This window comes from Salvelinus fontinalis, chromosome 2, assembly GCF_029448725.1.
Source record: "Salvelinus fontinalis isolate EN_2023a chromosome 2, ASM2944872v1, whole genome shotgun sequence".
Classification (NCBI taxonomy): domain Eukaryota; kingdom Metazoa; phylum Chordata; class Actinopteri; order Salmoniformes; family Salmonidae; genus Salvelinus; species Salvelinus fontinalis.
The window spans coordinates 14,219,978-14,237,884 of NC_074666.1; the positions used below are offsets into that span (position 1 = coordinate 14,219,978).

The following is a 17,907-nucleotide window of genomic DNA, read 5'->3' on the forward strand; positions in this document are numbered from 1 at the left end:
TGGGATGATGGTGTTGATGTGAGCTAGCCTTTCAAAGTGCTATGGGTCGGTGGTCATTTAGGCAGGTTACCTTGGTGTTCTTGGGCCCAGGCACTATGGTGGTCTGCTTAAAACATGTTGTTATTACAGACTCGGACAGGGAGAGGTTGAAAATGTCATTGAAGACACTTGCTAGTTGGTCAGCGCATGCTCGCAGTACACATCCTGGTAATCCGTCTGGCCCTGCGGCCTTGTAAATGTTGACCTGTCTAAAGGTCTTACTCACATCGGCTGCAGAGAGCGTGATCACACAGTCTTCCAGTATAGGAGGTGCTCTCATGCATGTTTCAGTGTTATTTGCCTTAATGCGAGCATAGAATTAGTTTAGCTCGTCAGGTAGGCTCGTGTCACTGGGCAGCTCTCGGCTGTGCTTTCCTTTGTAGTCTGTAATGGTTTGCAGGCCATTCCACATCCGACGAGCGTCAGAGCCGGTGTAGTACGATTCAATCTTAGTCCTGTATTGACGCTTTGCCTGTTTGATGGTTCGTCAGAGGGCATAGCGGGATTTCTTATAAGCTTCCGGGTTAGAGTCCCGCTCCTTGAAAGCGGCAGCTCTAGCCTTTAGCTCAGTGCAGATGTTGCCTGTAATCAATGGTTTCTGGTTGGGGTATGTACGTACGGTCACTGCGGGGGGGGACGTCATCGATGCACTTATTGATGAGGCCAATGACTGTGTGGAATGTGGAATAAGTCAAGGAGTCTGAATACTTTCCGAAGGCACTGTATATATGTTCTGTTCCAGATCTGTGAGTACTCCCATCTGTTTTCATATTTATACTGCCTTTTATAAATGTGGGGAATGTGTGCTCTTTGACTGAAGTTGGATAGTTGTGTTCACAATTACTAAGAACATTTAGAGCACCAATCCAATGTCAGATCTATAAATATCTATTCTTAAAAGTGTTTTGTACTTGTCTAATGAGTTTGTATTTTAGAGGTCTTCTTTAAGCAGTCTGTCATTTGTCACAGTGTTTGTATCAGGAGTTACCAACATTGCTATTGACGAGTCACACAATCAGGTGTGGTGGAACTGAGCTTGAACAAGAAAGCCTGTATAAACCTGTAGCTCTTCAAGAGCAATTGTGGCCATCCTTGAATTGTATGTGCAATGTACAATTGTATATTTTGTAAAAACTCACTTTTGTTTACAGGTAATGTAGTACTAGGCCTTCCGTAATCTTTAGAGTACATTTCATGTACATATTTAATGGGTACATTATTTGTGTATTTTCCAGGAGCTTTCACGATTGTCTTGTTAAAGAGATCAGGCAAATATGTCCAATTTACTCCATATTGGCTTAAATGGGTTTCTGTTGTTTTTCTTCCCTCTGGAAAATCATCTGTTAATATTAAATAAGTGTGTCGCCCTCGTCGTCTAGGTGGAAATGACCGGACCAAGGTGCAGCGTAGTGGGAGTACATTTTCCTTTATTTATGTAAATGTCGCCAACAAAACAAGAAACAAAGAAATGACCGTGAAGCTTACTAGGGCTACTGTGCCACTAACAAAGTCAACTACCCACAAACACCAAAGGAAAAAAGGCTGCCTAAGTATGATTCCCAATCATAGACAACGATAGACAGCTGTCCCTGATTGAGAACCATACCCGGCCAAAACATAGAAACAAACAACATAGAATGCCCATCCCAAATCACACCCTGACCGAACCAAATAGAGAGATAAAACGTCTCCCTAAGGTCAGGGCGTGACACAGTGCTAATAACGGCATTATTTATGTTGCCATTTGTCATTACTGTGTGCTTTTACTTTACTTCTGTTGCTTTGTTTTGCTTTATTATGATGTTGTATAATAATGCTGTATCATAATGTTGTATTATAATGTTGTATTATAATGTTGTATTATAATGTTGTATAATGAAGTTGTGTGAATAAAGTTGTATTATAATGTTGTATTATAATGTTGTATCATAATGTATTATAAAGTTGTATAATGAAGTTGTATGAATAAAGTTGTATTATAATGTTGTATTATAATGTTGTATCATAAAGTTGTATAATGAAGTTGTATAATGAAATCGTATAATAGTGTTGTATGAATAATGTTGTATTATAATGTTGTATATTAACCAACACACAGCTTTTACCTACTACAGTAGCTATGTTGGTCTATTGTACTGAAAACAATGTGTAGGCAGGTTACTTAGGATTCAAACCTGCTCAAACAGCATAACTCATACTCTTCAGGGGGATAATGGACTTTCCAGTGTCCTGCTATTACAGTATCTTGAAACATTCAAACATGTACTCTAAATATCATGGCTTGGAGAAGGTGTATTTTTTGTGTTTGTATAAAAATCTTGTCTATTTGTGTTTTTTGTCATGTGATGAATGGTCAAATCATGTTTTTTATTTGTTTGAGATGATTCAGAAAGTATTCACACCCCTTGACATATTCCACATTTTGTTGTGTTACACGGTGGGATTAAAATGTATTTAATTGTCTTTTTTTTTTACCCATAACATGATGCAGCCACCGCTATGCTTGAAAATATGAAGAGAGGTACTCATTGATGTGTTTGTTAGATTTGGCTCAAACATAACACTTTGTATTCAGAACAAAAAGTAAATTGCTTTGCAATTTTTTTTTTTGCAATATTACGTTAGTTCCTTGTTGCAAACAGGATGCATGTTTTGGAATATTTTTATTCTGTACGGGCTCCATTCTTTTCCCTCCACAATACTAATTAGGTTAATATTGTCGAGTAACTACAATGTTGTTGATCCATCCTCAGTTTTCTCCTATCACAGACATTAAACTCTTTAAAGTCACCATTGGCCTCGTTTTGAAATCCCTGAGAGGTTTCCTTTCTTTCCGACAACTGAGTTAGGAATGACGCCTGTAACTTTGTAGTAACTGGGTGTATTGATACACCAAAGTGTCATTAATAACTTCACCATGCTAAAAGGGATATTCAATGTCTGCTTTTTTTAAATTTTCACTCACCTGCCAATATGTGCCCTTCTTTGTAAGGCATTGGAAAACCTCCCTGATCTTTGTGGTTGAATCTGTGTTTGAAATTCACTGCTCTACTGAGGAACCTTACAGATAATTGTATGTGTGGGGTACAGAGAGGAGGTAGTCATTCAAAAATCATGTCAAACACTATTATTACACAGAGAGTGAGTCCATGCAACTTATTATGTGACTTGTTAAGCACATGTTAAGCACACACAAATATATAATACGTATGGACAGTGTATGAATAGAAAAGGTGTGTACAGCAGTAGTTATATAGGATGGTGTGTATAGACAGTAGATATATAGGATGGTGTGTATAGACAGTATGGACAGTAGTTATATGGGATGGTGTGTATAGACAGTAGTTATATAGGATGGTGTGTATAGACTGTAGTTATACAGGATGGTGTGTATAGACAGTAGATATATAGGATGGTGTGTATAGACAGTAGTTATATAGGATGGTGTGTATAGACAGTATAGACAGTAGATATATAGGATGGTGTGTATAGACAGTATGGACAGTAGTTATATAGGATAGTGTGTATAGACAGTAGTTACATAGGATGGTGTGTATAGTCAGTATGGACAGTAGTTATATAGGATGGTATGTATAGACAGTAGTTATATAGGATGGTGTGTATAGACATTAGTTATATAGGATGGTGTGTATAGACATTAGTTATATAGGATGGTGTGTATAGACAGTAGTTATATAGGATGGTGTGTATAGTCAGTATGGACAGTAGTTATATAGGATGGTATGTATAGACAGTAGTTATATAGGATGGTGTGTATAGACATTAGTTATATAGGATGGTGTGTATAGACATTAGTTATATAGGATGGTGTGTATAGACAGTAGTTATATAGCATGGTGTGTATAGACAGTATAGACAGTAGTTATATGGGATGGTGTGTATAGACAGTATGGACAGTAGTTATATAGGATGGTGTGTATAGACAGTAGTTATAAAGGATGGTGTGTACAGCAGTAGTTATATAGGATGGTGTGTATAGACAGTATGGACAGTAGTTATATGGGATGGTGTGTATAGACAGTATAGACAGTAGTTATATAGGATAGTGTGTATAGACAGTAGTTACATAGGATGGTGTGTATAGACAGTATAGACAGTAGTTATATAGGATGGTGTGTATAGACAGTAGTTATATAGGATGGTGTGTATAGACAGTAGTTATATAGGATGGTGTGTATAGACAGTAGTTATATAGGATGGTGTGTATAGACAGTAGTTATATAGGATGGTGTGTATAGACAGTATAGACAGTAGTTATATAGGATGTGTGTATAGACAGTAGTTATATAGGATGGTGTGTATAGACATTAGTATTGTGATTATTATTATTTGACCATGCTGGTAATTTATGAACATTTGAACATCTTGGCCATGTTCTGTTATAATCTCCACCCGGCACAGCCAGAAGAGAACTGGCCACCCCTCATAGCCTGGCTCCTCTCTAGGTTTCTTCCTAGGTTTTGCTTGCTGTTTGGGGTTTTAGGCTAGTTTTCTGTACAGCACTTTGAGATATTAGCTGATGTACGAAATGCTATATAAAATAAACTTGATTGATTGATTGAACTTTCTCAGGTTTAATACCTGTTCAGCTCTTTCATCCAGACCCCCCAGGGAAACACAGAACTTTCTCAGGTTTAATACCTGTTCTTTCATCCAGACCCCCCAGGGAAACACAGAACTTTCTCCAGATCGCCATGACGACACCGCCTTGACCAGAATCCAGGGTAACGCCCCAAAAGGCACCCTATTCCCTACATAGTATGGGATCCCTATGGGTTCTGGTCAAAATAGTGCACTACTAGGGTGCGATTTGAGACGCAAACTTTAAGAAATACTTCAGTGATATAAGATTATTTCTTTATTAATTTAAGAATCCCTGAATTATTATTTTTTACAGTCTTTTGATATAAGCATATTTCTTTATGATAATTATTCTGAAGTCATGCTGAGTCCAGAACTAATGCTCTCACACCAGGGCAGATCGTTTGTAAAGTTGCCAGGTTTGCAGTATGCACAAACATCACTCAACTACTGTATATTGCAGTGCCTACATATATAGTATATTTATGGATCACAACAGTAGTGATATCTCTACAGTAGTGATATCTCTATGGATCATTACAGTAGTGATATCTCTATGGATCACTACAGTAGTGATATCTCTATGGATCACTACAGTAGTGATATCTCTATGGATCACTACAGTAGTGATATCTCTATGGATCACTACAGTAGTGATCTCTCTATGGATCACTACAGTAGTGATATCTCTATGGATCACTACAGTAGTGATCTCTCTATGGATCACTACAGTAGTGATATCTCTATGGGTCACACTCCAACACTCAGACATCATTTACAAACAAAGCATTTGTGTTTAGTGAGTCCGCCAGATCAGAGGCAGGAGGGATGACCGGGATGTTCTCTGGATAAGTGTGCGAATTTGACAATTATCTGTCCTGCTAAGCATTCAAAATGTAACGAGTACTTTTGGGTGTATAGGAATGTAGGGAAGTAAAAGTAAAATTTGTCAAAATATAAACAGTAAAGTAAAATAGAGATACCCCCAAAAAACTACTTACGTAGTACTTTAAAGTATTTTTTACTTAAGTAGCACTTTAAAGTATTTTTTACTTAAGTAGCACTTTAAAGTATTTTTACTTAAGTAGTACTTTAAAGTATTTTTTACCTAAGAAGTACTTTAAAGTATTTTTTACTTAACTAGTCCTTTAAAGTATTTTTACTTAAGTACTTTACACAACTGATCAGCAGTCAACACAAAATAATTGTAATGAGTTTGATGAGTGTTGATTGATTTCTTTTAAAATAATCTACTGAATAAACACAGTAGGTATTGGGTTAATTCTTAAACAACTGTGTGTATTGGGTTAAGTCTTAAACAACTGTGTGTATTGGGTTAAGTCTTAAACAACTGTGTGTATTGGGTTAATTCTTAAACAACTGTGTGTATTGGGTTAAGTCTTAAACAACTGTGTGTATTGGGTTAAGTCTTAAACAACTGTGTGTATTGGGTTAAGTCTTAAACAACTGTGTGTATTGGGTTAAGTCTTAAACAACTGTGTGTATTGGGTTAAGTCTTAAACAACTGTGTGTATTGGGTTAAGTCTTAAACAACTGTGTGTATTGGGTTAAGTCTTAAACAACTGTGTGTATTGGGTTAAGTCTTAAACAACTGTGTGTATTGGGTTAAGTCTTAAACAACTGTGTGTATTGGGTTAAGTCTTAAACAACTGTGTGTATTGGGTTAAGTCTTAAACAACTGTGTGTATTGGGTTAAGTCTTAAACAACTGTGTGTATTGGGTTAAGTCTTAAACAACTGTGTGTATTGGGTTAAGTCTTAAACAACTGTGTGTATTGGGTTAAGTCTTAAACAACTGTGTGTATTGGGTTAAGTCTTAAACAACTGTGTGTATTGGGTTAAGTCTTAAACAACTGTGTGTATTGGGTTAAGTCTTAAACAACTGTGTGTATTGGGTTAAGTCTTAAACAACTGTGTGTATTGGGTTAAGTCTTAAACAACTGTGTGTATTGGGTTAAGTCTTAAACAACTGTGTGTATTGGGTTAAGTCTTAAACAACTGTGTGTATTGGGTTAAGTCTTAAACAACTGTGTGTATTGGGTTAAGTCTTAAACAACTGTGTGTATTGGGTTAAGTCTTAAACAACTGTGTGTATTGGGTTAAGTCTTAAACAACTGTGTGTATTGGGTTAAGTCTTAAACAACTGTATGTATTGGTTGCGTGTTGAAACTCTACCTCTGACTTTCCTCTGTCTTCCTTTTTCTCTCTAGGGGATCATTCTGTTACCTGGAAACAGAGTCACTGAGCATCCCAGCAATGGTGACGAGGGGGGAAAATTCCTGTTTGAGGTCTCTGCAGGTAAGACAAAGAAATAGAGCTGCTTTTTATCTTACGCAAGGCAGAGCAAATCCAGACCTATTATTCACCGGAAAGACCTTAATTCAAGGGCACCTCGTGATGAAAATGACAATAGGGTGACATTGTGACAGAATCCATTATAATCACACCTCCCAAAAACGTAAGGTGTTTGGGAACACTTGCTGTCCCTTGCAGTCACAGCTCAGTAAACACATCTAACACAGGGAACTGTTGTTATTTTCTGAGATGGATCTGTAGTGGTAACAACATTCACTCTCGTCATTGTTTTTGTGGGTCTCTGTGGATTATAAAGACGCTACAAATTCAATCAAATCTGCTCTGCGGGAAAAGTCCAATCTTCCTTCACTGCAAAAAAATCTTATTTTGATCAAATTATTGTTTTGTTAGACATAATACACATTGTTCAGTAGGTCTCTTAATAATTCTGACCTCTAAAGTCAGGATCCATTTTTCTCTCCTTGCTAGCAGTATATCTTTCTATCACATCATAACAACAGCCCTTTGTAGTTTGAAGTGACACTCAGTGGGAAACGTTTTGAAGTTGCACAGCTGGTGAGTCATTGACTTATGCAGTGACTGGGTTCGTCCCAATGGGGGTTTCGCACCCTATTCCCTACATAGCAATGGTTGGAACCAGTTCAGGGAACAGAACATTTTTTGAAGAAAAGAAACAGAACCGGGAATGAAACTGATCTATAGTGTTTTCCGGGAAACAGATGTTTTTTTTTCTTCTAATCTTGAGAACTGGTCCAAAAAATATTTTTTCTACATCCCAAAATATTCCTAAAGACTAGTATATATTTCTGTAATTCAGACCGCTCCATGTCCACCCCTCTCTCTCCCTCTCTACCCAGCTGTGAAAGTTCAGATGTATCTCGCCCATGTACTTATCTGACCAATCAAACACTGCTCCAAAGAAAGCTTTTCTATCCGTGCTAATTGGTGGAGTAAATTAATGAGATAATTATAAAAATGGCATTGATTTCACAGGTTTAAAAAAATATATACGAAAAGGAACTATATGAACTGTTACTTGTTGTTGTTGTTGTTGTTGTTGTTGTTGTTCGAACCAGTTCAGAACCGGTTCGGAACATCGGAACGGAACAGAAAGAAATATGGGGTTCTCTTCGGAACGGAACGATTGGATAATCATTTCGGTTCCAACCCCACTACATAGTGCACTAATTTTGAGCAGAGCCCTATGAGCCCTGATCAAAGGTAGTGCACTATGTAGGGTAAAGTGTTCCATTTTGGAGTCTTTGTTTGGATACTAGTAGTTTCTTTGATGACCCTTGACATTCTTCCCAGAGCTCAGGGGCTCTTTGAGTGAGACACACACACAAACTGTGGACTTTGACCTTGCAGACCCTGAACCTGCAGTCGGGATGGCCTTGACTAGAGACTAGAGAGGACACGAAGGAAAAGGGAGTCAAGGGAGTCCTGGGAAAAAAATATTTCTAAGCACGGGTCAACAGTAGTGTACTATATACCAGGACCAATAGGACTCTGGTCAACAGTAGTGTACTATATACCAGGACCAATAGGACTCTGGTCAACAGTAGTGTATTACATACCAGGACCAATAGGACTCTGGTCAACAGTAGTGTACTATATACCAGGACCAATAGGACTCTGGTCAACAGTGGTGTACTATATACCAGGACCAATAGGACTCTGGTCAACAGTGGTGTACTATATACCAGGACCAATAGGACTCTGGTCAACAGTAGTGTACTATATACCAGGACCAATAGGACTCTGGTCAACAGTAGTGCACCATCCAGAGAATAGGGTGGTATTTGGGATGAGCCCAGGGCCACAGCTGTAAGACAGCCCGCAGCTGGTCTGTGGGGGAATGCGTGACCAACTCCAATCGATCCACCAGAGAGGAATGTGTAGAGGATGTTGTGTACTGACCCATGATGGAAACACAGAACACTCATCTTTTCCCTTTCCGGTGTACCCCTCCTTTCTCTCCCTCGCTTCTTTCATTCTGGTGTATCATCCCCCGTTGCTCTTATGAAGAAAACAGAATTGAGATCCAAGAGGTTATTGTTCTGTATTCTATTGACTGATCCATGACTGATCTGTATTCCATTTCGTATTCTATTGACTGATCCATGACTGATCTGTATTCCATTCTGTATTCTATTGACTGATCCATGACTGATCTGTATTCCGTTCTGTATTCTATTGACTGATCCATGACTGATCTGTATTCCATTCTGTATTCTATTGACTGATCCATGACTGATCTGTATTCCATTCTGTATTCTATTGACTGATCCATGACTGATCTTTATTCCATTCCGTATTCTATTGACTGATCCATGACTGATCTTTACCCCATTCTGTATTCTATTGACTGATCCGTGAAGGATCTGTATTCCATTCTGTATTCTATTGACTGATCCGTGACGGATCTGTATTCCATTCTGTATTCTATTGACTGATCCATGACTGATCTCTATTCCATTCTGTATTCTATTGACTGATCCATGACTGATCTTTACCCCATTCTGTATTCTATTGACTGATCCGTGACGGATCTGTATTCCATTCTGTATTCTATTGACTGATCCATGACTGATCTCTATTCCATTCTGTATTCTATTGACTGATCCATGACTGATCTTTACCCCATTCTGTATTCTATTGACTGATCCGTGACTGATCTGTATTCCTTTGAATACAATCAAGAACCAAGGCTTGTTCTCTCATGGGTTATTGTGACGGTTCTTTATTTCAGTCAATACAATGTGTCCTTGAGTTCTTCTATTTGGGTTATTAAAATGAATAAGTGGAGCTTGTCTGAACAGTGGCTGTGCTGCTTTGATTGTGAGTCTGTGTGTCTCAGCCTTTGTTTTTGGAGAGTCGTGTCCTTGCAGCCTATCTATCTAATGATTTGCACTAGCCAAGTGGTAGACGTATCAGTTTCAGGGTAACTTTGTGGATTTTTTTTGTTGCCTTTGTTACTGTTTTGTAACTTTTTGAATTAGTCCATTCATTGACATTTCCTGTAAGGCATGCATCACCCCTTCCACTCAATGTGGTGTTTCTATTACAGTGCGTAGTGTGTGTGGCCCACTGGACTAAATATTCCTGGCATCTGGGTTATCCTCTAATTCATACAGCCAGCCTGCTAACTCGAAAACATTTCATCCTCACATAGTGAATGCTGTTTCATTCACTAGAAGACGTTGTGCATGTGATGCCAGGAACAGGGAGAAAGAGATGATTTTCTGTAATTTGGACCAGTGTATTTTCCTGTCAATCACTTTTTTGTACGTCCCAAATGGTATCCTATGGACCCTTGTCAAAAAGTAGTACACTACATAGGGAATAGGAGGCCAACACGTTGTGAAGAATTGCTTATATTGTTCATGTGGACTCTGTTACATGAGAGAACAAAACATATGGCTTTAGTTTGAGGATGAGTGATGGCCGAACACATGGGCATATGTCTTTGTGTTTGGCACACACAATAAACGATATACTGTATGCATTTCAACAGAGAATAGAGCAACTTGTAGGTTTCTAGGTAAAGCACAGACCTACACACTCCTTCCTGAGAGCATCACTGATAATGACGGTAGATTATATGCAAGGCAAGCTGTGTTTCGTCCTACAGCTATAAATCTCTACTTGGTCATGTGGAATAAATGGGCATATTCCGTTGAACCTTTTAATTAGATTTATATATCAAAACAACATCTGACCTGAATGATAAATGAAGTGATGGCTGAGATATAAACACTAGAGAGGAGCATGAATCATGTTTTTAATCAGCAACTATCTTTTCTGTTCTGAAGTGACTTGTTACTCACAATAAATCGTTCCGGCTGTTGCAGTAGACCAGTGTTGGGCAACTTTGATGAGAGTGTGGGGCCACAAAATATGAGGGGCCCCAGTGGCTCGCTGGTCTGCAGTCAACTGATTTGTGCAATCAATCCACTTGTGCAGTTAAATTACTTAACTCTCTTAACTAAATCCATTATACCAGAAGCCAGGGCCAGTTTTTGTCTTTTGGTGGGCCTAAGCACCTTGCGGGCAAAACATTTTAGTGGCCCCCGTCGTGACGGCCGGAGAGGAGAAAGTACGTTTTAAAGTTCATTTCCTGCAATTCTACACATTTTGCCATGGAGCCTAGAGAAAATGTTGCAATTTTATAACAAATGTCATGAATTCTACATATTTTGCCACAGGGCCAAGAGAAAATGTAGCAATTTTATAAATAATGTCATGAATTCTACACATTTTGCCAGGGTGCAGAAAGAAGAAAAAAAAAATATTTTTACTGCAAATTTCCTGCAATTCTATCAATTCTATTCAGTTTGCCATGACATATTCCATGTTAATGGTGGTATCTGAGTGAAGAGACTAACAAAATAAATGTGGGGCCTGGGTACGTGATTGCTACACATTTAGGTAGTTGAGTAGACTCATTTAATTTTGCTGACATGGCTAATTAAGTGACTGTTAGTGACAGACATAACAGGAGGAAAACTGCTGAAACACAAACACATTTAGAAATGGCACCTAGTCTATTGCTCCATGGACCTACACAATGGAATGTGGTTGCCCATCCCTACAGTAAAGTGTCACAGCCTGTCACAGCCCAAAGTAGACTGATAAAGCAGCTCTAGTTTCATAAACAAATCAGCTGTTAGAAAGGAGAAATTATTACCCGTGTGGCCAGCTGTAGCGTTCCAATATATCACCCATGTTTTATAAACCTTGTGACAGGGTTTTGACAAGGTTAATGCATGGCACTTTAATCAATTATATCATTGGTGTTTAACCCTTATCCCTTTGACAAGGTTTCAATACAGGTGGTATGCAAGTGTGGTTTATACATGACACGTTAGTCAATCATATCATTGCAGTTTTTTTGTCATCTGAATGACAATCAATCAAGTTTTGTTGTGTCACATATTCAAAATGGAATAAGGAATGAAGTAAACTTTATTTTTAGAACAGGCAAACCAGCAACCACCAGGGAATTTGAAATGCAAATATTGCTTCCAAGAATAGCTTTATGTCTCTTTTCTTAGTCATAAAGACCTGTAGCGTTGTCCTTGTCTTAGAAAAGAGAGAAGGTTGAGCTGAAAGTGACATTGCTGGGGAAGCTGTCGGTGAGAGGGAGAGATGGTTCCTCTTTAAGGGAAACAGTAGGCGAGAAAGAGATGGTTCCTCTTTAGGGGAAACAGTAGGTGAGAGGGAGAGATGGTTCCTCTTTAGGGGAAACAGTAGGCGAGAGAGAGATGGTTCCTCTTTAGGGGAAACAGTAGGTGAGAGAGAGATGGTTCCTCTTTAGGGGAAACAGTAGGCGAGAGAGAGATGGTTCCTCTTTAGGGGAAACAGTAGGCGAGAGAGAGATGGTTCCTCTTTAGGGGAAACAGTAGGCGAGAGAGAGATGGTTCCTCTTTAAGGGAAACAGTAGGTGAGAGGGAGAGATGGTTCCTCTTTAGGGGAAACAGTAGGCGAGAGAGAGATGGTTCCTCTTTAGGGGAAACAGTAGGTGAGAGGGAGAGATGGTTCCTCTTTAGGGGAAACAGTAGGCGAGAGAGAGATGGTTCCTCTTTAAGGGAAACAGTAGGTGAGAGGGAGAGATGGTTCCTCTTTAGGGGAAACAGTAGGCGAGAGAGAGATGGTTCCTCTTTAGGGGAAACAGTAGGCGAGAGAGAGATGGTTCCTCTTTAAGGGAAACAGTAGGTGAGAGGGAGAGATGGTTCCTCTTTAGGGGAAACAGTAGGCGAGAGAGAGATGGTTCCTCTTTAAGGGAAACAGTAGGTGAGAGGGAGAGATGGTTCCTCTTTAGGGGAAACAGTAGGCGAGAGAGAGATGGTTCCTCTTTAGGGGAAACAGTAGGCGAGAGAGAGATGGTTCCTCTTTAGGGGAAACGGTAGGTGAGAGAGAGATGGTTCCTCTTTAAGGGAAACAGTAGGTGAGAGGGAGAGATGGTTCCTCTTTAAGGGAAACAGTAGGCGAGAAAGAGATGGTACCTCTTTAGGGAAACAGTAGGTGAGGGAGAGATGGTTCCTCTTTAGGGGAAACAGTAGGCGAGAGAGAGATGGTTCCTCTTTAGGGGAAACAGTAGGCGAGAGAGAGATGGTTCCTCTTTAGGGGAAACAGTAGGTGAGGGAGAGATGGTTCCTCTTTAGGGGAAACAGTAGGCGAGAGAGAGATGGTTCCTCTTTAGGGGAAACAGTAGGTGAGAGAGAGAGATGGTTTCTCTTTTAGGGAAACAGTAGGCGAGAGAGATGGTTCCTCTTTAGGGGAAACAGTAGGCGAGAGAGAGATGGTTCCTCTTTAGGGGAAACAGTAGGTGAGAGAGAGATGGTTCCTCTTTAGGGGAAACAGTAGGCGAGAGAGAGATGGTTCCTCTTTAGGGGAAACAGTAGGTGAGAGAGAGAGATGGTTTCTCTTTTAGGGAAACAGTAGGCGAGAGAGAGATGGTTCCTCTTTAGGGGAAACAGTAGGCGAGAGAGAGATGGTTCCTCTTTAGGGAAACAGTAGGTGAGGGAGAGATGGTTCCTCTTTTAGGGAAACAGTAGGTGAGGGAGAGATGGTTCCTCTTTAGGGAAACAGTAGGTAAGGGAGAGATGGTTCCTCTTTTAGGGAAACAGTAGGTGAGGGAGAGATGGTTCCTCTTTAGGGAAACAGTAGGTGAGGGAGAGATGGTTTCTCTTTTAGGGAAACAGTAGGCGAGAGAGAGATGGTTCCTCTTTAGGGGAAACAGTAGGTGAGAGAGAGATGGTTCCTCTTTAGGGAAACAGTAGGTGAGGGAGAGATGGTTCCTCTTTTAGGGAAACAGTAGGCGAGCGAGAGATGGTTCCTCTTTAGGGGAAACAGTAGGCGAGAGAGAGATGGTTCCTCTTTAGGGGAAACAGTAGGCGAGAGAGAGATGGTTCCTCTTTAGGGGAAACAGTAGGCGAGAGAGAGATGGTTCCTCTTTAGGGGAAACAGTAGGCGAGAGAGAGATGGTTCCTCTTTAGGGAAACAGTAGGTGAGAGGGAGAGATGGTTCCTCTTTTAGGGAAACAGTAGGCGAGAGAGAGATGGTTCCTCTTTAGGGGAAATGGTAGGCGAGAGAGAGTTGGTTCCTCTTTAAGGGAAACAGTAGGTGAGAGAGAGAGATGGTTCCTCTTTAAGGGAAACAGTAGGCGAGAGAGAGATGGGTCCTCTTTAAGGGAAACAGTAGGCGAGCGAGAGATGGTTCCTCTTTAGGGGAAACAATAGGCAGGGACACTGAGTCATGTGGAAGGAAGAACACCTGCTGTCTGTGTTCCGGTAAACCATAACCATAGAATTGGAGTGTTAGACTGGACCAGTGAAATATATCCGTGATGTGAGTGGCTTTGACCCTTCTTATAATTCTACGTCTAGGAATTCATCACCCCCCCCCCCCCCCAGACAGACATGGCATGGGTCTGCCTAGCTGGCATTGAGCCCTAAACTCTGGATCCTTGATCATTCTAACGTCCGTAGTGAACTACTTATATCAGAATGCATGTTTAATACAATCCTTCATTCTGAGTGGTACGTAAGTGTGAATATTGGAACGGAGCCTGGGTCAGCCTAGCAGCAGCCCTGAGCTCTGGGTCCTGCTCCTGTCACAGCACCCGGGTAATCGGGGTCTATAATGCCAGTGTAATGAGGGTCCTCAGTCTCTGGGGTTGCATCATATTATTCTCACTTTCAATGGGCTCAGTCTATCTCTTTATAGCTGCCTGACACACACACACACACACACACACACACACACACACACACACACACACACACACACACACACACACACACACACACACACACACACACACACACACACACACACACACACACACACACACACACACAGTGTTGAATCATATTATCGTCACCTTTGGTTATGGCTTAATTACAGTGAGCCAGGAGGGGGTAGAGGAGGGCTATTCATTATCTCTGTCTCCCCACATACAGAGAGCTGTGTGTGTGTGTGTGTGTGTGTGTGTGTGTGTGTGTGTGTGTGTGTGTGTGTGTGTGTGTGTGTGTGTGTGTGTGTGTGTGTGTGTGTGTGTGTGTGTGTGGTGTGTGTGTGTGTGTGTGTGTGTGTGTGTGTGTGTGTGTGTGTGTGTGCGTGCACGCGCATGGCAGACAGACAGACAGACAGACAGACAGACAGACAGACAGACAGACAGGAGCAGACACGGAGGTCATGTGCTTGAGCGATTTACAGTCTTGCTAATTTTATTTAGGGGGTTAATGTTTGACAAGAAACTGACAGGGGGGAGGAGGGAGGTAGAGAGGGAGGTGAGGAAGCAGCCAATGTCAACGTCAGGGTCATAGCTGTAGTATAGCTGTTCAGCCTTTTAAAGCCACAGGATTTCATGGCAACGATGGCAGTATTTCAGTAGTGTGTCGCCGCTCTTACCACACAGGATCCCTATGGATTTAGTAGGGATTTCAGTGTGCAGTTTGAGAGAGAGAGAGAGAGCATAGATTATTATTTGTAAAGTAACTGCTTTTTCTTTCAAATCAATGTTGGTGTTGGTTTGTATGCACCGGGCAACGTTTGTATGCACCGGGCAACGTTTGTATGCACCGGGCAACGTTTGTATGCACCGGGCAACGTTTGTATGCACCGGGCAACGTTTGTATGCACCGGGAAACGTTTGTATGCAGCAGGTAATGTTTGTATGCAGCTCTGTAATGTATATCATGTAGTCAATGGCAACAGCATCCTGTAGACCTCCCCCTACATTCCACTTAGTAATGTAATACTGTATTCTGCCAGGCTAGGGCTTTATGTACCAGAACGGTGGGCAATGTGCCTTTTCCTGGCATTGGGCTGGTCATTTATTACTATGACTTTGTTCTCTTTCTGTGCCAGTTTGAGGCCATGCATGTGGCATGTGGATGACCTGCCCATATCCCATCATGCCCGGGCATCTGGTGTAAGCCTTCAGAGCAGCGTGAAGCACAGGATTCGTTCAGGAGTGTGCACGCGCACACAACGTACGCCTCATAACTCTTTTGGGGAGGATGATGTTTTTTCTTAAAGAACAAGACAGTATGGTTACTTAATCTGCAATACCAGCATAGCGTATTGTGAGAGAGTTACAGAATAATAATGAAATGGCTGACACTATCAAGCTGTGTTCCACAACAGTAGGCAGAAAGCCAGTAATACAGTGGGTCCATATTTCTGCCTGAAAGGGAGGTACTGTTTTGTCCACCTTTCCAGTAGAAAGTTATACAATCCTTATGGGCAGTAGTCCTGTGGGAGTTGACTGCACTACCCGAGAGAGAGAGAGTAGTAGTCCTGTGGGAGTTGACTGTATTACCAGAGAGAGAACAGCAGTAGTTGTCCTGTGGGAGTTGACTGTATTACCCGAGAGAGAGCAGCAGTAGTAGTCCTGTGGGAGTTGACTGTATTACCCGAGAGAGAGAGCAAGAGTAGTCCTGTGGGAGTTGACTGTATTACCAGAGAGAGAGAGAGCAGCAGTAGTAGTCCTGTGGGAGTTGACTGTATTACCAGAGAGAGAGCAGCAGTAGTCCTGTGGGAGTTGACTGTATTACCAGAGAGAGAGAGCAGCAGTAGTCCTGTGGGAGTTGACTGTATTACCTGAGAGAGAGCAGCAGTAGTCCTGTAGGAGTTGACTGTATTACCAGAGAGAGAGCAGCACTAGTAGTCCTGTGGGAGTTGACTGTATTACCAGAGAGAGAGCAGCAGTAGTTGTCCTGTGGGAGTTGACTGTATTACCCGAGAGAGAGCAGCAGTAGTCCTGTGGGAGTTGACTGTATTACCAGAGAGAGAGCAGCAGCAGTAGTCCTGTAGGAGTTGACTGTATTACCAGAGAGAGAGCAGCAGTAGTCCTGTGGGAGTTGATTGTATTACCTGAGAGAGAGCAGCAGTAGTAGTCCTGTGGGAGTTGACTTTATTACCAGAGAGAGAGCAGCAGTAGTCCTGTGGGAGTTGACTGTATTACCTGAGAGAGAGCAGCAGTAGTAGTCCTGTGGGAGTTGACTGTATTACCAGAGAGAGAGCAGCAGTAGTCCTGTGGGAGTTGACTGTATTACCTGAGAGAGAGCAGCACTAGTAGTCCTGTGGGAGTTGACTGTATTACCAGAGAGAGAGCAGCAGTAGTCCTGTGGGAGTTGACTGTATTACCTGAGAGAGAGCAGCACTAGTAGTCCTGTGGGAGTTGACTGTATTACCAGAGAGAGAGCAGCAGTAGTCCTGTGGGAGTTGACTGTATTACCCGAGAGAGAGCAGCGGTAGTAGTCCTGTGGGAGTTGACTGTATTACCAGAGAGAGAGTAGCAGTAGTAGTCCTGTGGGAGTTGACTGTATTACCAAAGAGAGAGCAGCAGCAGTAGTCCTGTAGGAGTTGACTGTATTACCAGAGAGAGAGCAGCAGTAGTCCTGTGGGAGTTGACTGTATTACCAGAGAGAGAGTAGCAGTAGTAGTCCTGTGGGAGTTGACTGTATTACCAGAGAGAGAGCAGCAGTAGTCCTGTGGGAGTTGACTGTATTACCAGAGAGAGAGCAGCAGCAGTAGTCCTGTGGGAGTCGACTGTATTACCAGAGAGAGAGCAGCAGCAGTAGTCCTGTGGGAGTTGACTGTATAACCCGAGAGAGAGAGAGTAGTAGTCCTGTAGGAGTTGACTGTATTACCAAAGAGAGAGAGAGTAGTAGTCCTGTGGGAGTTGACTGTATTACCCGAGAGAGAGCAGCAGTAGTCCTGTGGGAGTTGACTGTATTACCCGAGAGAGAGCAGCGGTAGTAGTCCTGTGGGAGTTGACTGTATTACCCGAGAGAGAGAGCAGCAGTAATCCTGTAGGAGTTGACTGTATTACCCGAGAGAGAGCAGCAGTAATCCTGTAGGAGTTGACTGTATTACCCGAGAGAGAGCAGCAGCAGTAGTCCTGAGGGAGTTGACT

General features: G+C 41.6%; 1 protein-coding gene across 2 annotated transcripts in view; it reads left to right on the forward strand.

The window, feature by feature from the left end:
- arhgap24 (Rho GTPase activating protein 24) overlaps positions 1-17,907 on the forward strand; it is a 213,329-nt gene that overhangs the window by 75,456 nt on the left and 119,966 nt on the right. For both annotated transcript variants that reach the window (XM_055864386.1, XM_055864394.1), the window contains exon 3: positions 6,872-6,959. In XM_055864386.1, the coding sequence (XP_055720361.1) occupies positions 6,872-6,959 (88 nt within the window). The remainder of the gene's footprint in view (positions 1-6,871; positions 6,960-17,907) is intronic.